The 25,870-nt window shown below is 33.3% G+C and overlaps 1 protein-coding gene across 1 annotated transcript in view; it reads left to right on the top strand.

Moving 5' to 3' along the window:
• The first annotated feature begins 6,122 nt into the window (after positions 1–6,122).
• LOC126893431 (uroporphyrinogen decarboxylase) overlaps positions 6,123–25,870 on the top strand; it is a 50,337-nt gene continuing 30,589 nt past the window's right edge. Inside the window, exons 1-2 of the mRNA XM_050663621.1 lie at positions 6,123–6,435; positions 12,552–12,730. Of these exons, the coding sequence (XP_050519578.1) occupies positions 6,318–6,435; positions 12,552–12,730 (297 nt within the window). The 5' untranslated portion in view covers positions 6,123–6,317. The remainder of the gene's footprint in view (positions 6,436–12,551; positions 12,731–25,870) is intronic.

The following is a 25,870-nucleotide window of genomic DNA, read 5'->3' as shown; positions in this document are numbered from 1 at the left end:
TTGACGCAAACTATTGAACTAAATAAAAGCGTTTAATAAGGTGACTTTATGGAGAGATTTTGAGACACAATTTTTTATAATGGTGCAGGTGAAACAGGTTAAAATCAATCATTGAAGTTGTTAGAATTAATATGCCGTGTACTTATTACAATCGGACAACTCGAAGTAGAACTTGACTGAAAGTACTTTAAAAAGTTTATTTCACCTCGTCACAATCTATGCACGGCCAACCAAACGGGGGCACCTGCGGGGGCCCCGGAGCACTGTCCCGGTTGCCCCAATGGTAGTTACGGCCCTGTTTTGGACTGAGTAGTCATATGAGAACATTTAAGCAAAAAAGCGACTTTTTTCATTCATTTCAACATTGTGAAAAAACTGCGTATTGTAGATGAAAACGTTCAACTTAAAAATTATCCTTGAACAAGCCAATGAATGACAGAAAGATATGAATGTAAGATTTATCGACTTTTGAAAGGCTTTCGACCGAGTCAATAGGGAACAAATGTGGGAAAGACAGTATATGGACTACTGATGAAAGTAACAGATGATCGGACAGGCATTATATAGATGGAACCTCTTTAATCAGCTTGAAGATCTTGAATTTTCTGACGATGTCTGCCTGTTAACAGAACTCACATGAAAACAAAAATTGATAAGCTAACTCGGTACTCCGACATGATTGGTCTCCAGATAAATGCAGAGAGGATAAAATTTTTAAAAAACGATAACCCGCCAATTAATAAAATAAAATTAAAAGGTAAAAAAATTGAAGAAGTAAAGAAAGTCACTTATTTATGATCAATCATGGAAAGAAAAGGAGGATGCACAAAAGACATACCAGCAAGAATAACGAAGGCACAAGTCGCCTTCAATGCGTTAAATAAAATCTGGCACACAAGTGAAATATCAGAAGAAACAAAAATCAATGTATTCAATACTTTTGTAGAAAGCATATTACTCTACGGAGCAAAAACTTGGAAGCATAACAAAAGCGCTACAGACTTTTATAAATATATAGGTAAAGATCCTAAAAATTTGCTGATTTAATAAAATCACGAATGTAGAACTATGGAAAACAAAACAAACCAGTATAATAACAATTAAGCAGAAGAAATGGAAATGGATCTGCCATACGTTCGTTTAGGAAAGATCCTAGTAACATCATAAGAAGCACTCGAATATCAACCTGAGGGGAAGACCAAGCAATACCTGGAAGAAAACACTAACCAGACAACATAACAGAATCGGCTTAAAATGGGGGATTTCCCCCCATATTAAGGGAGGAAGAGAAAAATCCTGAGACGGTCCGGAGTATCTTCAATGAACTCCTCCAGAAGCAAATATTTCTCAAAGAAATTAAATTAAAATAATAAATAGGCAGCTTTGACAGAATTCACTGATGCTGTTGCTATGAGAATGTTCGATGTTGCTGTGATACAAGAACTCTGAATATAATAGGGCCAAATGATCACCGTCTATCGGATGTTAAAAACCAACCGAGAACTATAGATGAGAAGTACGTCAAGGATGATATGTGTACTGTGCCCTTTCATTTTTAATATGTGCTCAGAAGACGTGTTTTAAAAAGGCACCAGAAGACGGTCTGATTGTAGGCATATCAATTAATGGAATACTAGTAAATAATCTTAGATATGCAGATGACACGATACTAGCTACTTGCGGACAGCAGAGAAAGGGATGTAGATTTTGGTCGATCGTAATACTGGGAGAGGTATATGGCAGTAAACACAAAAATTATGAATTCAGTAATAAAATCTAAGACGAAATAAGTTACGGTAAAGAGAAAGCATGGACAATTACCGATGCAACGGAAAAAAGACTTGCTAGCTTTGAAATGTGTGGTGTTATCAACAGGGCCACTTTATCCATTAATCAATGTAGGCAGTTGCCTAGGGCGGCACATTATGAGAGGGCGGCAAAAATACTGTAAAAAATATTTGTATATAAACATTATGGATATAAACGTTCTGTCATTAAAGAGTATGAAGCTCTTTCAAATTACTTTACCGCAAAGAAGCCAAAAAATTGTGCCCAAATAAAACGTACAAAGAAATAAGAAAAAGAAATTCAATTTGACGAGGGGGCCGATGATCAACTAAACTTTTCAGCTAGTGATGAGATGAAAATCCACACATTATATGTTATAATCGACACTGATAAGAGACCTGAATAGACGTCTGGAATCTTATCGACTTATTTATCAACGTTTTCGTGTTATTACCCACATAACAATTTCATGTTCTTAGTAGATACATAGAACATACTTTTCAGAAAAAGTATATACTAAGAATATGCGTAATTACCATTGCGAATGTGCAGAGCACATACTGAGTATATACTACATTACAGTACTTAAACGTTCTATGTATATACTTAGAATGTACTACCGCACTTCTTCTCAGTATATACCAAGAATATACTTTTGAGGATATTCTAAGAAGGTGCTATAAACCTTCTATTTATATACTTAGAATGTACTACCTCACATCTTTTAGTATATAGGAAGAATGTACTTTTTAGTATATGGGAAGAATATTACAAGGAAGTGCTATATTGCTCAGAAGCATGTTTTCAGCATCACCGAATCTCATCCTAGGTTCTACTTTCTACTAAATTTACATATTACATATGAGAATGTAGTTAGTACATTCTACAATATTACTTAAAAAGTAAATATAAAATATTATATAAATTTTAGTTAGTTATATCAATATTATATAGGTAAGTAGGTATATATATTTAGTTATTATGTGCATATAAAAATAAAAATGCTGAATATATAAATTTATATATTCATATTCATATACCTATCGTACCCAAATAAATATTATGTAACATATGTATGTAAATAACTAAAATTTATATGTTGCTTATATGTACCTATATACATACTTACTATTTAAGTAATATTGAAGTACCAAAATGAATTTTTTATTTGTAAGTTGACCGCAAACAAAATAAAACGTTTAATTATGCATGTTCCTATTCCTGGTTGAAATACTTGGTCTTCCTCACAACACAGCATAGACATCGTTAGTGTTAAGTGTAGACACAAATGCCAAATGCCTATTCAGTAACTATTTTCATATTTTGTATTTTTCCTTTGTTCCCAACCCCCTACCCGCTAACCCCTATGCAGGAGGTATGCAGCGGTCGTTTCCGCTTTGTTTGTGCCGGTTGTGGGTTTTGGCTCAGCCACACAGCTTACCTGAATGTCAATTCCATGTAAAAATAAAATTCTTCATAAGAATACTCAATAAACTTAATCAAAATAGTAAATGCATTTCAGTTATGAAAGCGAAACGACAATTTCTCCTTTTTCGTTAATACAATTAATTCTTAAACATTTTTACCATACAATTAAAACAATTTTAAATAATGAATTCGGTAGTTTAATTAATAGTACCTACATACATAAATTTTTAAATTTCATTAATTATTCTTAACGAAGTTGATAATCTATAGGCTAACATTATTCTTCCTATACATACATATATATTATTTTTAAGATATTTTAAAAGTATCTACTTATAAGTATGTGTTAAGTATGTACTTATAAGTATGTGCTAAGAATATTCGGTAAAAGTATATTCTGAGAATAGTATCTACTTATAAGTATGTGTTAAGAATGTACTTATAAGTATGTGCTAAGAATATTCGGTAAAGGTACATTCTAAGAATAAACTTTTACGAATATTCCGAGTTACTACGTACACGAATGTACTCAGTATATTCGGTACGAGAATATACTTTAAAGTATGTGCAAAGAACATGAAATTTAGAATGTTTTTTAAGGTACATGCTATGCTTGTACTACGCATATACTAAAAAGAATATACTCTGACGAATGTTGGTAGTATATGCTTAGAACATGATACGAACATCATTGTTATGTGGGTAAAAGGCCGCGTCCCACCATCAAATAATTTGATCAAACTGGTTTGAGCAAACTGAAAGTGACAGTTAGTGACGTCACATCCTGATAGTGTTCATTGTGGATAATAATGAAAAATTTTAATTTTAAATAAAGTACAAACAAGTTAGACAACTCAATACAAAAAATTTGATCAAACTAGACTGATAGTGAGAGCACAGATTTTTAGAATTTCAAAAAACTGCAATTGTGACGTCACTTTGACGTACTTCCTCAAGTACGTCAAGTTTGCTCAAACTGTTTGATCAAATTATTTGATGGTAAGACGCGGCCTTAACAGATTTGCCAAAATTAAGCAATGAAGAAATTATTAAAGAAAGAAGCTGAAAATCTGATACAAAATAAAGGCGACCAAGAGACATCATTCATACGCATGGATGCATTCACTTAAAGGGTCATTTGGATACCACAATAAAATCACCAATTGACATATCTTAATATTTAAAGAAGAGTTAGTGCAGTCATTGAAGGTGAATATGAGCTATTACCTCCGATTTCGTTGAACCTCCATCGATTTGCATGAAAATTGGTGAGTGGTTAGAGGATATCTCAAGGATGAAAGGTGACATGGTGTCAACTTGCGCTTTTACCCTGGGGATGGATGCCACCTCTTCTCAGGGATGAAAATTATTTTATTAGAAATATCCCCAGAATTCGATAGAGGGACAAATTCTAAGCATAATTTGTTTACATAAAGTTATTAAAATAAATTAATACTTTTTGAGTTATTAAAGATCAAAGATTTTAATTTTTCGTGAGAAAAATGCATGTTTTTTACCGACTTTTCATAAATAACTCAAAACCTATAAGATTTTACGAAAAAGTTATTATTACCAAAATTAAGGCTAATAGAAAACGAAATAAACTCCTTAGTGGAAGAACCTTTTAATTTTAACTAAAAGTGAGTTATAGGTAACTGAATGTATACTTTTTCGGCGAGTACCCAAATCTAAGTACTTTCAAGCTTAAATAACGGGAAAATTATGCATTTTATAACATAACCTTATTAAACAAATTACATCTTTTTTTCAAAAATATGCATTCTAAACTGGTCAAAATTGTTGAAATCATTACTTATGCTAATATAACGAAATTCTTCTAGGATTACTATAAATTTTGATTTTTGTGGAAATGGCGTATGTTTTATTTTTCACTTTTTTCTAAAATGTTCTAAAGGGTTCTCTTATTTTCATTATAACTTGCTTAATTGTGATGCTATTAACTTCTACTGGAGCTCATTTGATAGGTACTCCGAAGTACTTTTACAAGTGCCTTAGCAGGTATATATTTTATAAAATGCATCGTTTTCCCGTTATTTAAGATAGGTAGGTACATCGAAAAAATAAAATCTTTGATCTTTAATAACTCAAAAAGTATTGATTTATATTAATAACTTTATATAACAAATTTTGCTTAGAATTTGTCTCTCTATCGATTTATGGTATTATTTTTTTCACCCCCACGTAAAGTGGTAGTTTTCACCACCACGGTGAAAGCGCAAGTTGGCATCATGTCACCTTTGTTCCTTGAGGTATTTTCTAACTACTCACCAATTTTCATGAAAATCGATGGAGGTTCAACAAAATCGGAGGTGAAAACCTTCAGTGACTGCACTAAGTGGATTGAAAGATATTTTCCCTAATTTTGACATTGCTTTTGCTTTGCACAAATATTTGTGCTTCCCAGTTGCCAACGTGTCTGCTGAAAGGTCATTTTCGAAAATGTCAAGAATAAAAAATAATTTCCCATCAAGTATGACGCAAGGAAGTGTCAACAATTTGTCGATTTTGTCAAGAACAAAATTTTTTTTGAAAAGTCTTTTTTTGAAAAGAAGTCTCTGATGTGATCGAACTGGAATGACAATTTTTTCTATTGTAGGTATATAAACATCGTAGTTTAAATCCATTTTTAGTGTATTCTTATTTAAATAAAAATTTCTGCAAATTTCGCAAAAATGGTACATGTTTGAAGGGCGAATAAAAAAAGAATGTCGAAAATAGCATGGACACAACGCGTAACAAACACGGAAACCTTACGAAGAAAAAAAAAGAAATAGTCAACACTATGAAGGAAAAAAAGAGATTTTTCAGATCCATCTCGGGCTTTGCTTGAAAAAAATAAAAGATAAAAAGATCAAAAGCTATCTCCATAAAGCAAAAGGCAGTCGGTAAAAGAATAAAAAAGAAGAAGAAATAGGTTATGTGTATGACAGTGGCACAAAATAATATTCTAATTTGAAATTTGAATATGATATAACATAATTATTAACAAATAATAATTAGTTTTGTACGGTGTATAATTAAATATTTTGTCAAGAGACAGTTTTAGGACGATAATTAAATCCTATATATTTAGAGTTAAGATGGAATCACATAACTTTCCACATTTAAAAAATTCCCGAATTCTTCAAGCTGCAAGAGGTGAAAAACCTGATAAGCTTCCTATATGGATTATGCGACAAGCAGGAAGATATTTACCAGGTAAAATTCTAATCTATAATCGAGTTTTTTGATAAGATTTACAGATCAATGTGAATTTGTAATCTTTTTTTATCATTTTTAATGCTCTAAAGAGACTGTTCTAAAGCAGTGGATTTCAATTTTTTTGAGTCATGTTTAGTGTGACCAACTCCAATTCAGTCGAACTCGGGACAAAGCTGAAAAAAATACCTGAAATCCGGGACTTTTCAATGAAAATCGGTCCATTTTTTTAAATATAGAACTTTAATATTATCGTTTTATTGATTATTTAACATTTTTGTTGACAATGATATTTTTGTTGGGATTAAGCGACAATTGGTTGTAATGATAACTACATTTTTCTTAGTTTTTGACGTTTCGACTACCAATCCGGAAATCGTTCTCAAAAAAGGAAATTTTTGATGTGGTATTAGTATTACAAAGAGAACTGAACGCTAGAATGCTGGGAAAAAGGATCGGTTGAAAAGCCAAGAAAGCGCTGGCAAGACACAGTAAACAGCGACTCACAAGCACTTTTAGGAGTCTGTGTATGGAGAAGAGCAGCCACAGACAAACAATGGTGGAGGGAAAAAATAAACGAAGCCAAGGCTCAATTTGGGCTGTAGTGCTGTAGAGAAAAAAATATTCTTAAAATAATAACGTATTCAATATTTCAAAATAAAATTTTACCAAAATTGAAAATTCGGATGGCCCGGAAGTCTTGTCTGGGACGCCGGGACACGACTTCGTAATTCGGGTTATGTCCTGGATTTTTCAGGCTAGTTGGTCACACCAGTCATGTACCACAAGATACACTTTATTATTTTTGGTACCACCTAAATGAAATACCTATGTAGCTAGGTAATGTAATTAACTATAATAGTAGTGCCTATTGTGGTTGTTTTTGCGTTTTGTGTACCACCAAAAATAATGATATGTACAACCAGTGGTACATGTATCACATATTGAGAACCGCTGTTCTAAAGAATATAAATAAAAAGCTGAACATCAGACCAAAGAACATATAGCTCCTAGAAGTTTTTATATAGAAAAGATAATGCTGGGGGTATGTGCACCAAACTTCAAAATTTCAGACATGCTGTGGTTCTTTCTAGTTATGATATTATTATTATCATTGAAACATGGCTTACTTCTAAAATCTTAGATGCTGAATTGGGATTGAGTGACTTTAATGTGTATAGGCACGACAGAGACACTCAAACTAGTTCGAAGACTCGTGGTGGTGGTGTCCTTATTGCTATCCATAAGTGCCTTCATTGAATGATGGTTAAGCCTATCGATTCCTCTGTGGAACATGTATTTGCACAGGTCATGTGTGCTACTAGAAAGTTAATCATTGGTGCTGTGTACTTTCCTCCACAGTCATCTGGGTCATTATATGAGGAGTATTCCACCTGTATATTGGACTTAGCAGATAGATTCAGTGACTGTGAGTTCTGTATTTGTGGTGACTACAACCTACCTGAGGCATCCTGGTATAATCTTAGTGATGGTGTAACAGTTGAGTGTCCGCAACACTATCCAGCAAATATTGTTTGTACTTGCTACAATTTTCTTAATACGTCACAAGTAAATACTTTGCGTAACCTTAATAATAAATTTTTAGATCTAGTTTTTTGTACGCAGAGGGATGCAGTTGTGTCGATTTCTACTGATATTCTATTGAATACTTCTCAACATCATTCAGCTTATACTATATTGTTACCTGCAGCTAATTTAAATTTATTTCTTAAATATGATGTCTTTTATCATGATTTTAAAAAATGTTATTATCAGGTTTTAAATGAACATTTAGCATCAATTCCTTGGAACGAGGTATTAGATGTATCAGATATTAATTGCTGCATAGAAAATTTTTACCATATTTTATATGACGCCATCAGTATGTTTGTTCCTGTTAATCGGTTTAAATCGTTGAACTTTCCAGTTTGGTTTTCACGAGAATTGATTGAACTTGTCATACAGAAAAAATAGCTCACCAGAATTTTAAAGCATCAGGCAACTCATATGAGGAATTTTCAGTGTTAAGGGAAAGATGTAAATCATTACAAGCAGTATGTTATAAAAACTATCTAGAGAATATTCAAGCAAATCTTTCAAGCAATCCCTGCTCTTTTTGGAGACATGTTAATGCTACACGTGGGTTTAACGCTTATCCTAATGTAATGTCTAATGAAGGTGGGGATGTAATTGCTCAGTGTGGTGAGGAAATAGTCAATCTATTTGCCAATTATTTTTCGGGTACATATAATGATAGTGAGTATAATTTACCTAACTTTGAATTAGAGTACAGTGTAGATATCCAAACTCTGGAATTTAGTCTGACAGATGTTTTTGAGGGAATTATGAGTTAAAAACTACATATTCTTCAGGCCCTGATGGTATACCTGCAGCACTTATTAAGAACTGTATGTTTTCCCTTTGTAAACCTTTACAACAAATTTTCAGTTTATCATTGTCATCATCTATATTTCCACATTATTGGAAAAATAGTTTTCTTACACCTATCTATAAATCTGGCAATCACGAGTGTGTAAATAATTATAGAGGTATAACTATTCAATTAGCAATCCCAAAACTTCTAGATAAATTGGTATCGATAAATCTTACCTGGGCTTGCCGAAACATAATTATTGATGAGCAACATGGTTTTTCTAACAGAAAGTCAACTGTAACAAACCCTGTCAACTACCAACAATACTTGTTGGGTGGATTTGAGAATAAGATTCAGGTCGACAGCATTTATACTGATTTCTCAAAGGCATTTGACAGGGTTAATCATAACCTGTTGGTTCATAAACTTCATGCGTCTGGCTTTGGTGAACCCATTGTCAATTGGATTAAAAGCTTTTTGATGGGACGTACACAACAAGTTCGTATCAACAATTATGTTTCTAAAGAATTCCATTGTTGTTCTGGTGTCCCACAAGGGTCTCATTGTGGTCCCTTGCTCGTTAACTTGTTCATTAACAATATTGGTAAGGCTATCAAAAACTCACACTTTCTACTATTTGCTGATGATCTTAAGTTATTTCGTTACATACATGATATATCAGATAGAGATCTTCTGCAAGATGATGTTAATAATATATGTTTATGGTCGAAACAAAATGGTTTAAGCCTAAATCCAACTAAATGTTCTTGTATTTCATTTGGTCGTATAAATAATCTAACAGCTAATAGATATGTTCTTAATGATGTACTCTTGGATTCAGTTACTGAAATTAAAGATTTTTGTGTATTATTGGATTGTGCATTGACATTTAGAAGCCATTATCTTAAAATTAAGGAAACAGGATTTCGCAATCTTGGTTTTATTTATCGCAAGAGTCATGATCTCTCACCTACTGTATTCAAATTACTGTACTGCTCTCTAGTGTGCTCTGGACTTGAATACTGCTCTGTTGTTTGGTCTCCATTTCATCAAATTTACATTGATGGATTGGAGAGCGTTCAGCGGAAGTTTCTAAGATCCTTAGCTTATAAAGCACATTGTAATATAAGAAATACTGAAAATTTCGTCATAGATTATTCTGGAATAATGTCTCAATTTAATGTTACTACACTGAAGAACCGCAGGTTGAGAGCTGATATGTTGTTTCTATTTAAAATTCTAAACAATCTATCAATTGTCCCTCATTATTGGATAATGTGTACTTAAACACAATACATAGAACTCGACACACTGCACTCTTTTATATTCCTTTTCATAGGACTGAGTATGCTCGTCATTTTCCCTTGTCGAGAATGCTCAGCTTATGCAACGAAATGCTACTTGATCCATTCTGTCCAAGCATTAATGTCTTCAAGAGGCAGCTTCAGAGTTTATTGATTTAAATATGTGATATTTTTCATCTTCTGCGATTGTATTTACTGTCTTATTTTACAAATTTTGTTGTTTAATTGTCTTTTATTCGTTGATTTTTGATGTTTTTTGTACATGATTTTTACTTTAACTATTTTTTTGTACTCGTTTGTAAATTGTTCTACCATTGAAATAAATAAATAAATAAATGAAATAAAAATAAAATTATTATACTGTTCTCTTGTTAGACCTCACTTGGAATACTGTTGTAGTGTTTGGTCACCTTACTATAATGTTTACGCAGAAAGAATTGAAAAAGTTAAAAAATAAATTCCTTAGGTTTTTGGGATTTAAAATTAGAGCTATTAATGGGAGTAACAGGTTTTACAGTTATGACGAAATTAGAGCATTTATAAATATCAACACCCTGGAAGAACGTCGTTATTACACCGTGATTTGAAAATTCTGTATAGTTTCTAAATGATACAGCAAATAGTCATTATTTATTGTCTAAGGTTGGTTTTAAAGTTTCTTCATGTAGTACTCAAAATGCAGTTGAAACCACTTTTCATGTACCATTTCATCAATGTAATTATGGCCTCACTGAACCTATAACTAGAATGTTACGTCTAGCAAATCAAAATACTGAGAGGCTTAATTTTAGTTCCACACCTAACCAATTTATACGCGACTTGCAACAAATTAATATTGCCTCTTAATTGTTTTGTCTTGTTCACCTTTACCAGTCTGTTTCTAATTTGTTCTGTATGTAATTTATTTCTTTTAACTATTATATTTTATGTGTTAATATATGACTTATATTTAGTATACTAAATTGTTTCAAAATTTGTAAAAAATTGTAACTGTATTGTCCCGTGGAAATAAAAAAAAAACAAAAACTTTGGGATCATTTTATACATATTCTAAAGTATATGTCCAAATTTTTTTGAGTTATTATATTTAAAAATAGAGCAGTTGTAGGCCGCAACGACGTGCGCCGCACGAACAAGTCGCTTGCGTGACATGTAGAGGTCGTAATTTCTGCCTAAAATCAAAAATCCAAAAATTTTTACGTTTATTACAAGTTTCTCTTCGATACGAATCTCAAATCGGCTAAAAAAATAAAAAATTTGAAAAATTACGCAAGTTTGAAAAAAAAAACATCAATTTTTACCGTTTTTTTTTTAAATTGGTTCATTATATTTTGAGCTAGACGTCACGCAAGCCGAGAAAAAGTCGTTTCGAGAAAAACGCGTTTGAAAAAAATCTCATAGATTGCGCTCTACGCGAGCGCGCTCCGTATAATTCTCATAACTTGAGAAGGACTTCGAATTTTGCTTTGAAATTTTCAGAACACATTCTTGAATAGTAACACTATCGATTCATGCTAGTTCCAAAAATTTGAAATTTTGAAACCTCTAAACCTATTTCCCTCCTTAAAGCTCAATTTCATGTAGATTCTTGTTTTCAAACTGTCTACGTAGCTCACGCCCATAAATTTAATTGTTTATTTTAGAAAGAAACCCGTCAAGTGCAATGATATATAAATGTCAGTTGACTGGTTTCTGAAATAAATGATTCAATTAATGTACTATTTATTACTGTTTCATAAAATATACCATGAACTGATTATGTATTACAGAATAGAGTTTACTGACTATTTTGTTAGTTCTACTGTTATAACAATCAGTATTTGGTACATTCCATGTAAAATCACTCAGGCAAAAACTTTTGGGTCTCCGATTTGTCTGAAACTTGGTGTATAGCTTCTGCGGGACGTAAAAATAAGATATTTAAGGTCAAAAAATTTTCTTTTTTCTCAAAATATGCGAATTTTATGCGATTTTACAGTGATTGGTGTTTATTTAAACAAATTTGCATTTTCTATCGTAAAGTATCAATGGAAAACATAATATTTTAATAGAAGGGACTCAAAAATGTCATTATATGGCATTATAACAAGTTATTTTGATTCAAAACAAGGTTTTGATCAAATTTTATAGTGTAGAAAACATTAAAATACCGTTTTTTACATTTTCCTCCATTCCCAAAATGCGTAATAATCGATTTGGCTGAAAGTTTGCCCACAGATAGCCAAAACATGGGACTTTAAGTGGTTAGAAGGATTTGAATTATATTACAATACCAAAAAAGTTACATGTTTGTTCTCTGAAAATTCTTTTAAAGAGGATTCATTGAGCTTGGTAATAAATATTCTCAGATTTTTTTAGTTGATGAATATTAAATATAATTCTCCATTCTCTGCTGTCTGACTATTTTAATTATAACCAATTTTATTTTTACATTTTAGAATTTATGGCATTTCGTAAAGAACATAGCTTTTTTGAAATTTGTCAAACACCCGAACTTGCCTGTGAAGTTACTTTAATGCCAATAAAGCGCTTTGATTTGGATGCTGCAATTATTTTTAGTGATATTCTAGTTATACCCCAAGCACTAGGCATGACTGTAGAAATGCATCCAGGAAAAGTAAGTAAACATATTTCATTATTGTTATTTAAATAGGAATATAAATCTTCTGACAGACAAGTTTACACTAAAACTTTTTTTTACAATTTGAACAGCTTTTTTCAGAAAGGGACTCGAGTCATGATAACTAACTTTCGAGAAATATGCAAAAAATTGTCTGGGCTTGGGTCCTTTTGTGTAGTAAACGAAAAGTATGCCATACGATTTCTCTATTATAATAGAATGAATTGGGTCCCTTTCTACCATAAACGATGTGTCTACAATCATAGTTAATGAATCCACTCTTAACAAAAAATAACAAAAAACTGACTCAGGAGCCTTTCTGAAATAAGCTGTTCATTTCATTTACAATCTGATTCATTTGAAACTATAAGTGAGTTCAGGGCCGCGTTTAAGTCAATTGACGCCCTAGGCAATTCTCTAGTAGCCGCCCTTCAACCATGTACCATTTTTGCGAAAAAAATGCAGAAATTTGCAAAAACACTAAAAATGGATTTAAACTACGATGTGTATGTACCTATAACAGAAAAAATTTTCATTCCAATTTGATCACATCACAGATTTTTTTTGACAAAATCGACAAATTGTAGGTTCTTGCGTCATACTTGATGGGAAATTATTTTTAATTCTTGACATTTTCGAAAATGACCTTTCAGCGGACACGTTGGCACCTGGGATGCACAAGTAAATGTGCAAATCAATGTCAAAATTAGGGAAAATATCTTTCAATCCACTTAGTGCAATCACTGAAGGTCTTCACCTCCGATATCGTTGAACCTCCATCAGTTTTCATGAAAATTGGTGAGTAGTTAGAAAATACCTCAAGGAACAAAGGTGACATTATGCCAACTTGCGCTTTTACCGTGGTGGTGAATGCCACCCCTTCTTGAGGATGAAAATTAATATCTTTTTAATAATAATTCCATAAATTGATAGAGAGACAAATTCTAAGCAAAATTTGTTATATAAAGTTATTAATATAAATCAATACTTTTTGAGTTATTAAAGATCAAAGATTTTATTTTTTCGTAAAAAAATGCATATTTTAAAGCTGTTTTTCACGTAGAATTCAATAACTATAAGCTTTTACAAAAAAGATATTATTACCAAAATTGAAGATAATAAAAAGCTGAATACACTCCTTGCTTAAAGAACTAAACTAATGTTAATTCAAAGTAAGTTATGGTTAATTGAATGTATGTTTTTTTAGACGAGTACTCAAATCTAAGTATTCAAGCTTAAATAACGGGGAAAAAGATGCATTTTATAAAATATACCTACTAAACACTTGTCAAAGTACTTCGGAGTACATATCAAATGAGCTCCCGTAGAAGTCAATATCATCACAATTAAGCAAGTTATGATGAAAATAAGAGAACCCTTTAGAACTTTTTAGGAAAAAGTGAAAAATAAAACATACGCCATTTCCACAAAAATTAAAATTTATAGTAATCCTTAGAAGAATTTCTTTATATTAGCATAAATAATTATTTCAACAATTGTGACTGGTTTAGAATGCATATTAAAAAAAATGACATATGTATAACCAAATTTTAGTTTTTTATATCAAATATTTTAACTTTATATTATATAAAACTATAGGGTATATAACTACAGGGTAAAAAATAACCGAGATAGAAACGTTTAAGGCCGGCCATTGGTAATGTTACAAGTATAGGCGATCCCATCACCTTTATAAAGTACACCACTCATAATCTAGAGCATATATGTATACCGAAAAATGCTTACCCTACTAACAATATATCTCGCTAATTACAGCCATATTTTTGCTACCCTACCTGTTGTGTATTGTTTATAAAAAAATGTGAAAGTTTTGCTTTTTTCTCAATAAATATAAGAGCGTTTATATCTAAATTACTCAAGTATTTAAATGAATTTCATGATAAAAGTCCGTTTAGCACTAGCCTATATGTAACGGAAGGATGTAACGTTAAAAAAATGTGAATTAATAAAGTACTTTTTGCGTGGTGTACTTTTAAAATAAATTTCTGGAATTAATAGAAATTGGCATGTGAAACGTAAATCTTGTACATATAATACACAAAAAGTATAGGAATCTGTAAGAATCTAAGCTCTGTTAATGTAGCAATTATGTATAAGATGGCGCTACGAAAAAAAATAAATAAACATCAAAAATTCAGGAGCGTAATGGCCCGTTTGAAACTTTCCTTAGGAAATTTCGGTACTTGACAAATATGAGTTTATTAGGGGTCCGGACAAATAATCCCGGACAAAAAATCCCCACAAATTATCCCCGGACAAAAATCCAAGGACAAAAAATCCCCACAAATAATCCTCACAAATAATCCCCACAAATAATCCCCGGACAAATAATCCCCACAAAAAATCCCGGACAGATAATCCCCACAATTTTTTTTTGACAAAATATCCCCGCAAAAAATGCCCAAGAAATATTTTTGCCGAATAAAGTTGTCAAATGAATGCTTATAATCCAAGGATGGTACTAAAGATGAGAAATTTAGACAGTCTGTTCGTCGGTACGTCCGACCGCGCATATAACTACTCCGTCATTATGCCAGGTAGAATGACACATGAGGGGTCGAATGAACGGTTATAATCCAACAATGGTACTACAGATGAGCAATTTGGTCCGTCGGTCTGCTTGACCACGAATATAACTCCTCCATCACTGTACCAGGTAGAATGACAAATGAGGTGTCGAATGAAAGCTTATAATCCAAGGATGGTACTAAAGATGAGAAATTAGACCAAGGCTGTCTGTCCATCGGTCCGTCCGACCGCGAATGTAACTACTCCGTCATTATGCCAGGTAGATTGACAAATGGGGTGTCGAATGAACGGTTATATTCCAACGATGGTACTAAAGATGAGCAATTTGGTCCGTCGGTCTGCCTGACCGCGAATATAAGTCTTCCGTCACTGTACCAGGTAGAATGACAAATAAGGTGTCGAATGAAAGCTTATAACCAAGGATGGTACTAAGGTTGAGAAATTTGACCAAGGCTGTCTGTCCATCGGTCCGTCCGACCGCGAATGTAACTACTCCGTCAATATGCCAGGTAGATTGACAAATGGGGTGTCGAATGAACGGTTATAACCCAACGATGGTACTAAAAATGAGCAATTTGGTCCGTCTGTCTGCTTGACCGCGAATATAACTCCCCCGTCACTGTACCAGGAAGAATGACAAATGAGGTGTCGAATGAAAGCTTATAATCCAAGGATGGTACTAAAGATGAGAAATTAGACCAAGGCTGTCTGTCCATCGGTCCGTCCGACCGCGAATGTAACTACTCCGTCATTATGCCAGGTAAATTGACAAAAGGGATGTCGAATGAACGGTTATATTCCAACGAATTTGGTCCGTCTGTCTGCCTGACCGCAAATATAACTCCTCCGTCACTGTACCAGGTAGAATGACCAATAAGGTGTCCAGTGAAAGCTTATAACCAAGGATGGTACTAAAGATGAGAAATTTGACCAAGGTTGTCTGTTCATCTGTACGTCCGACCGCGAATGTAACGACTCCGTCATTATGCCAGGATTAGTGACAAATGGGGTGTCGAATTAACGATTATAATTCAACAATGGTACTAAAGATGAGCAATTTGGTCCGTCGGTCTGCTTGACCGCGGATATAACTCCCCCGTCACTGTACCAGGTAGAATGACAAATGAGGTGTCGAATGAAAGCTTATAATCCAAGGATGGTACTAAAGATGAGAAATTAGACCAAGGCTGTCTGTCCATCGGTCCGTCCGACCGCGAATGTAACTACTCCGTCAATATGCCAGGTAGAATGACTAATGACGTGTCGAATGAATGGTTATAATCCAACGATGGTACTAAAGATGAGAAATTTGATCCGTCGGTGTGCCTGACCGCGAATATAACTCCTCCGTCACTGTACTAGGTAGAATGACAAATGAGGTGTCAAATGAAAGCTTATAATCCAAGGATGGTACTAAAGATGAGAAATTAGACCAAGGCTGTCTGTCCATTGGTCCGTCCGACCGCGAATGTAACTACTCCGTCATTATGCCAGGCAGAATGACAGATGAGGTGACGAGTGTACAGTGAACGGTTATAATCCAACCATGGTACTCAAGATTCACGCACGCATTTCGTTTCCGAAAGTTGCACTTTCACGCACGACTTGCGGGAAAGTCAAATACCTTGTAATATTGCATTATAATATATTATAATACATGCAATAAACTAATATTGAAAGTTTGTTTTTGACAACCTTGTCAAATAATTGATTTGTGTATTTTCACTTCTAAATAAAAATTTATATAACTCTATTTTTTTGTGGCTTTTTCCAAACGTACGGCTCTAGAATAAATATTATTCCTAACTCGTGCGGAAAGTGTGTTCCTCGCACTCGAATGCCTGCCCGAACTCCGCTATCGCGTCGTTCGGGTCAACGACAGTCTCGTGCGTGAAATTATCACTTTCCGCACTAGTTAGGAAAATAACTATTTAATGATGTCGATATTTTCCAAGTTATGGGGGGAAATAGTGACAGTTAGAGGTTAGAGTTAGAGCATAACTATTGAATTGTCTCGTTAATTATGAGTTTTACGACAAAAATGTAGGTACCTATAATACAAAAATAGAACTTAGTAGATAGAATTAACTTTTACATAATTTTGAATTTTGATCTCTTTCATTTTTTTTACGAATATTTAAAATTGTTTCAAATATGATTTCCTACAATTATTTCTTTTTGACAATTTTTTTCGTGCGGTTGATATTTTCCGAGTTAGCGGGAATATTTTAAAAAGGGGTGGGGGAGCATAATTATTGAATTGAATCTTGTTTCCGAGCTGCCCCAAATTTTATAATTCTAACCTTTAGGGGAGGTCAATAGTGGTGTAAATTTAAAATTGCGACTGAATTCCGCTGAAGGGTTAGCCGTCATATTGATTTTAAAGGAGAACCGTTGATGCTAAATACCTCCACCATTTTCAACTTTTTTGCTCTACTGCTCATTATTTATAATAGTTCCCAGGTAGCAAGACTGTTTAACGCGCTCTATCTGAATCTGCGTTCCATTAGTGTGCAGATGGGTTATAGGTATAGATAGGGCTATTATAGCAATCGCCATTAAACCGGTTTTTGGTACGAAAATAGTGATTAGCAATTAAATTTAAGCATGAATTGTAATTTCGATTACCAAATATCGAATTCCAATTGTGAGTTCTTTCAAAAATCGTGCATGCAGCACTCTGCTTTGAATAACCCTGTTCAAAACATCCTATTTGTGATGATAATTGCTTGTCCTGAAAACGATAATCTTGATTGTAATACAAAAAAACCTATTCATTTTTGTAATTTCAAAAGTATTTGCTCATCATCATCATCAATGGCGTTACAGTGGAACCTCGATTATCCGTCTCTCCATTAACCGTCACCTCTGTTAACCGTCAGGGTACATACAGAAGTTGTATTGAATAAGCAAAAATTTTAATGTAAAAAATAAAAAAAGTTAATTTAATTTGTGATGAGGACACAAACGGCTATCCATTGCTGACAGATAAAGAAATCATTGAAATGGCAACAAAGGCGGACCAGACAGATTCAGAAGCTGACACAGACTTGGAATTTGACTGTAGCTGTGTTGATGGACCTATTTTAACTGACAAAGATTTGCGTAAATAATCTAGAGAAGCAATAATTCATCGAGTGGTATTCTCAACAAGAAAAAGCCAATAAAGGAAATTGCATGATCTTATGCCGATTAAGAAATTCAGCCGTCGCAAAATGTGAAGCAACAGTAAAACAAAATAAAATTTCAGAATATTTTAAATTGATTCGATTGTACGAACACAAATCCCTCTTTTATTGTCAAACAAACCATACAAATGAAATTTGAGAGTCGTACTATGGGTTTTTAATTTTTCTTAATGTTCTGTTAACCGTCTTTTCGATTATCCGTCATACCCTTGGTCCGGTACCCTGACGGATAATCGAGGTTCTACTGTATAACTCTTCGAGACTCTGCCACATTTTTTATTATTTAAAATCAATACAGCTGCCCACGATGTGATATTTGATACCGTTCACGTTATCAACACCAGTAATAAAAATTGAATGTGTTTCTCGGTCGATGATCGAAATGCCACATCAGCGACTTGTTAATTATTGTGTTTTGACTGGAATAAGAATGTGAATTTTAACCGAATTTTTAACGTGCTAACAAATTGCACATACAATTTTTTTTTGTTTATGCGTATTTTTTATTATAATAAATATGTTGATTTTCACCCATTCGTGAGCAAAAATTTGGTTGTTTTGACTTCTGAGTAATACCAAAAAGTCAAAAATCGTTATAACTGAAAAAACTCGACAGAGTTATGCTCGATAAACTCATAATACTCATAAAGCTAATAAAATATTTTTGATCTTTTCGTTTCACATGATTCACTGAGCGTTGGCTTATTTTTTAATATTTTTCCTTATTTTTTTTTAATTCATTGAATTATAGCGTTGATTGAGATATTAGAGGCCGTCCAATATATCAATCAACGATTATAGTGAATATGCTTATTTAATTTAAAAATAAAATAATTCTATCCTCTTCTTCTTGCTGTGCCTGTCCGTGACGAATGTTGGCGATCACCATGGCATGGCAATCTTTATTTTATCTGCAGCAATGCAGGAAAGCTTCACATATGCTGAGTTGAACCAGGTTCTGAGGTTCTTTAACCAGGATGTTCTTCTTCTTCCTGGACCTCGCTTTCCAAATATTTTTCCTTGCAGAATGGCTTGTAGGAGGGCATATCTGGATTAATTTCGCATAATGTGTCCAAAGTATTCAAACTTTTGAGATTTGATGGTGGTTAATACTTCTCGGTTTTTCCCCATTCTTCTGTAAGGACCTCCTCATTTGTGACCCGATCAGTCCATGGGATTTTAAGAATTCTATTATAAGTTCAAAAGAAATTCAAAAAAATATGCTTGAAATATTTATTTCAAACTCTAAGCTCACCCCACCTTAAGGATAGCTATGACACAAATTTGATAGGCAAGCCATGCAAGTCGTTTTTGTCTATGTATGAAATTTAATAAAAAAAATGTCTCATCCGGAAAGCAGATGGGTGCAGGTCGACCTATATTCGGATCTTAGACTATAACGTATATATATGATATTTGAGTGATATAATTTCGTAGAGTTTTGCTATCAGCCGTTGATGATTTGCTGATGAACGCTACTCGTGTTATTTCTTTCCGTTCATGTTCACAAGAGCATGTGTTAACAAGTAATTGGACTTCGTAAGTCCTAGGTTTTCATCCAAAGTAATCGAAAGTAGAACTGGAAGTCGATATTTTAACTCTTCGTGTAACTTTGCGTCGATTCATATACGATTTTACTAATTTTGGATCATATTCATTTACATTAATATCATACTTTGAGTCACTTTAAAACAGATACTTGCGGTTGCAACTCTAAAACTGAAGTCCGATGTTAAATTACTCATCTTTAATACCATCCTTGTGTTATAATCTTTTATTCGAAACCTCATTATTTGTCATTATATCTGTATTAATACGGAGGAGTTGTATGTAGGAGGACAGACGGAAAGACACTCATGAAACCGGAAGTATATATATGTTCTCGCCTTGCGAAGGCTCGTCGAATAATATATCACTTTTACTATTCCGGTGACTTTAAAACAGTATTTCCGGTCCCATTTGTAAAACCGGAAGTCCTTTATCAAATTTCTCACCTTTAGTACCATCCTTGGATTATAAGCTTTCATTCGACACCTCATTTGTCATTCAACCTGGTATAGTGACGGAAGAGTTATATTCGCGGTCGGACGGACCGACGGACATACAGCCTTGGTCAAATTGCTCATCTTTAGTACCATCCTTGGATTATAAGCTTTCATTCGACACCTCATTTGTCATTCTACCTGGTACAGTAACGGAGGAGTTATATTCGCGATCAGGCAGACCGACGGACCAAATTGCTCATCTTTAGTACCATCGTTAGATTATAATCGTTCATTCGAAACCTCATTTGTCATTTTCCCTGGCATAATGACGGAGAGAAGTTACATTGCGGTCGGACGGACAGATGGACAGACAGCCTTGGTCAAATTTCTCATCTTTAGTACCATCCTTGGTTATAAGCTTTCATTCGACACCTTATTGGTCATTCTACCTGGTACAGTGACGGAGGAGTTATCTTCGCGGTCAGGCAGACCGACGGACCAAATTGCTCAACTTTAGTACCATCGTTGGATTATAATCGTTCATTTAAAACCTCATTTGTCATTTTCCCTGGCATAATGACGGAGAAGTTACATTCGCGGTCGGACGGACAAATGGACCGACAGCCTTGGTCAAATTTTTCATCTTTAGTACCATCCTCGGTTATAAGCTTTCATTCGAAACCTGATTTGTCATTCAACTTGGTACAGTGACGGAGGAGTTATATTCGCGGTGAGGCAGACCGACGGACCAAATTGCTTATCTTTAGTACCATCGTTGGATTATAACCATTCATTCGACACCTCATTTGTCATTCTACCTGGCATAATGACGGAGTAGTTACATTCGCGGTCGGACGGACAGATGGACAGACAGCCTTGGTCAAATTTATCAGCTTTAGTACCATCCTTGGATTATAGGCTTTCATTCGACACCTCATTCGCTATTCTACCTGGTACAGTGACGGAGGAGTTATATTCGCGGTCAGGCAGACCGACGGACCAAATTGCTCATCTTTAGTACCATCCTTGGTTATAAGCTTTCATTAAATGTTCTAAACATTAATTACATTTTCATTCTAAATTAGACAATTAGACAAATTTGAGTGATATAATTGTTCTTCCCTGGTATAATTTTATAATATTGGGACATGAGAAGTAGGTAACAAACTATGATGAACCAATATGCGAAATAGATTTTTCCAATACTTTTGGTTTAGATTTTACCACGAGATACGAGCACAGTATTTATCCGAGTAAAATTTTCAGCGAGACCCCGTCCTTAAACCTCCTAGAAAATGAAAAGTTCGCACCTCATATATAAAACGATTTCGAGTCATCTTAGCGAGATCGCACCTGCATACCTCTCTGTACTGAAACTAAACTATTAGCTGACTATAAAGTCTGGAGTCCGCGGCTTCGCTTAGATATCTATTGCGTTATTTCTCCGATAGAGGCAGCATCTCTCGTGAAAGAATCTTTTCTCTCTGTTGCACTGCGACTTGGGGACCTCTCTTTCATACAACGGCCGGCCTTAAAGCTTAAATTTTGCTGCGGGAACCATATATCGCAGGCCATTTAACCTTTTATTTTTAAAAAAGTAAGGGGTTTAAAAGATTAAATTCAACGTGGTTTAATAGTCAATAAAATTAACTTTCAAATGGTGTTAAGGCAAACCTGATATCGTAAAAATTAACGGAGTTATTAAAAAAAAACAATAACTTTTTTGGAAAAATTCTTAAAAGATAAATTTTGAAAAATATTTGGTGCATAAATTTTAATGCTATCAACTTGTTCGGGCCAAATTTTAGTTTTTTATATCAAATATTTTAACTTTATATTATATAAAACTATAGGGTATATAACTATAGGGTAAAAAATAACCGAGATAGAAACGTTTAAAGCTTAAATTTTGCTGCGGGAACCATATATCGCAGGCCATTTAACCTTTTATTTTTAAAAAAGTAAGGGGTTTAAAAGATTAAATTCAACATGGTTTAATAGTCAATAAAATTAACTTTCAAATGGTGTTAAGGCAAACCTGATATCGTAAAAATTAACGGAGTTATTAAAAAAAACAATAACTTTTTTGGAAAAATTCTTGAAAGATAAATTTTGAAAAATATTTGGTGCATAAATTTTAATGCTATCAACTTGTTCGGGGTTTCATTTGATAGGTATTTCTAAGTACTTTAACAAATTTAATGTTTAATAAGGTTATGTTATAAAATGCACCATTTTCCCGTTATTTAAGCCTTGAATACTTGGCATGATACTAGAAATAATATACGTTATTTATAGTATCACGATACTTAGATTTGGGTACTCGCCGAAAAAAAAAATATACATTCAATTACCTATAACTCACTGTTAGTTAACATTAAAAGGTCTTTTTAGTAAGGAGTTTATTTCATTTTTTATTAGATTCAATTTTGGTAGTAATAACCTTTTTGTAAAATATTATTGTTTTTGAGTTATTTATGATAAATCGTGTGATGTATGCAAATAGGTAGTATTCGGAACGCACTCAAGTTGGTAATATTGTAAGAGTGACGTGACAGTGACAAGGACAGTGAAGCGGAAATAAAACCATTCTGAATCTAGACACGATAGATACAAGTTGTTTCATTATAACCTATCCTCCAAAGTTAACCTAGGAACCCTACCACGTGTTACATTATAACATTACATGGTGCCGAAACCGTAACCAAACCGAAGAAAAACAGAGATAAGTGCAATGGAATTCAAGGCAGCTATAAATTCGATGCAAATGTCAGGTAACGTGTATGAAAATTGGCAATTCTTCATACAAAGATTCAAAAACTACTTACAAGCTACAGAATTAACAAAGAAACCTGAAATAACCCAGTGTGCACAGCTATTACAGTTAATAGGGGACGAAGGGTTCAAAATATATAACACGTTTAAGTTCTCAACAGAAGAAAAAGACAAGTTAGAACTGTTAATAAAAAAATTTGAAGCACATTTCAAGCCAAAAAGCAACGTGTCAAATGCAAGGTATTGCCTGTTCACCAGAAAACAAGAAGAAGGTGAGTCAGTAGACAAATTTATAACAGATATTATAAACAAGGCAAAAAATTGTGAGCTAGAGAATTTGGAGGACAGTCTGATTAAGACTTGCATAACTTGTGGGGTAGCAGATGAAACGATGAGACAGAGACTATTAGAAGAAGATGAGATGAGCTTGGAAAAAGCAATCAATCTGTGTAAAAGTATAGAAAGTTCGAAAATCCAGTCTGAAAAAATGAAGTCAGAGGAGGTGCACTACGTAAAGAAAAGAAACTTCAATAAGAAATATGAAAATAGAGAACAGTGGGAAGACAGAAGAGTGAATCCAACTCATTCGAAGTCCCAAGACGGCCAGTTCAATGGTAAATCTGGAAACAGTTCAGGGTGCAGTAGGTGCGGAATGGAGCACAGAGGCCAACCATGCAAAGCATATAAAGCTAAGTGTAATTTATGTAATAAAATAGGGCATTATGCAAAAAAATGTTTTCAAAAACAAATTAAGTATGTAGATGTAGATAATTCAGAATCAGATGATTTGTTTATAGGCTTGGTAAATACTAAAAATAGCAGTTTTGATGATGATTTCATGATAAATTTTGAAGTTAACAAGCGTAAATTAAGCTGTAGTTAGATACAGGGGCAATGGCAAACGTAATATCAATAAATAAGTTAAATTCTCTAGAAGTTAATGTTGAACTACAGAAAACAAACTGCAGGTTAACGACATTTTCGGATGAAATACTTAGGGTCATTGGAAAATGTAGTTTAGAATGCAAGTATAAAGATAACATGTACAACATAATGTTTTATGTGGTAGAAATTAATTCACCAACGGTATTAGGTCTTCCTACATGTAAAGCTTTAAATATTTTAAAAATAATCAATACTATAGAAAAAATTGAAAATAATTTGAATTCTAGAGAAGTTACATTTAAAAATGATTACTCTGATGTGAAAAAAATATTTAAAGAAGTTTTTTCAGGTATAGGCTGCTTGGATGAGCCATACAAAATCATGCTAAATGAAACTGCACAACCAGTTATACATCCTCCAAGAAAGATTCCACTACAATTAAAGGAGAAACTAAAACTTGAATTAGCTGAAATGGAGAAAAATGGAATAATTGAGAAGGTTGATGAACCTACAGATTGGGTCAACTCGATAGTCTTGGTAAGAAAACCAAAAAGTAATTCCATAAGAGTTTGTATAGATCCTAGAGACTTGAATAAAGCTATCAAAAGAGAGCACTTTCAACTCCCTACGATTGATGAAATAGCTGCAAATTTAAAAGGTAACGTTTATTTCAGCAAGCCTCAAAAGCATTTTGGAGCATAAAGCTTGATGATGAAAGTAGTAAATTATGTACTTTTAACACTTGCTATGGTAGATATAAATTTTTAAGACTGCCTTATGGCATTAGTTCAGCAAGTGAGGTGTTTCACAAAAGATTCAGTAAAATATTTAATATGGAGGGTGTAGAAACATATATTGATGATTTAATTGTTTATGGCTCATCAAAACAACATGATAAATGTTTATATCAAGTTTTAGAAAGAGCTAGGATAAATAATGTCAAATTTAATTATGAAAAATGTAGTTTTGGTGTAAAAAATGTAAAATTTTTAGGATTTAATTACAATAAAGATGGTCAAAGTGTTGATAGTGATAAAATTAAAGCCATTCAAGATATGAAAAAGCCAGAAAATAAAAAAGACATACAGAGATTATTAGGAATGATAACGTATTTGTCTAAACACATAAAAAATTTGTCAGACTTAACCGCACCTCTTAGGGAATTAATTAAAGAAAATGTAGAATGGCATTGGTCACATAAATATGATGAATGTTTTAGTAAAATTAAGGAAATAATTTCAAAAAGCCCAGTATTAAGACATTTTGATATAAATGAAAAGTGTTTAATATCGGTTGACTGTTCAAAAGACTCAATAGGAGCTGTACTCTTACAAAAAGGTCAACCAGTAGCTTACATATCAAAGGCTTTAACTTTAACACAACAAAATTATGCACAAATTGAAAAAGAACTTCTTGGAGTTCTGGTGGCATGTGAGAAATTTCATAATTATATATATGCTTCCAAGTTTGATATAGAAACTGATCACAAACCATTGATATCCATAGTAAAGAAACCCTTAATGAATGCGCCACCACGACTTCAAAGAATGTTATTTAAATTGCAGAGGTATGACTATAATCTGATGTATAAAAAAGGTAAAGAACTATATATAGCTGATACGCTATCGAGATGTTGTTCGGAATTGCTTGTAATAAAGAATGATTTAGATATTGAACTAGAATCACAAATTTGTTTAGTAAGATTAAACATTAATGTTTCAAACAATCAACTGCAAAAAATCAAAGAAGAGACT

Source organism: Diabrotica virgifera, chromosome 10, assembly GCF_917563875.1.
Source record: "Diabrotica virgifera virgifera chromosome 10, PGI_DIABVI_V3a".
Taxonomy (NCBI): Eukaryota; Metazoa; Arthropoda; class Insecta; order Coleoptera; family Chrysomelidae; genus Diabrotica; species Diabrotica virgifera.
This window is presented reverse-complemented; position numbering and strand designations above follow the sequence as displayed.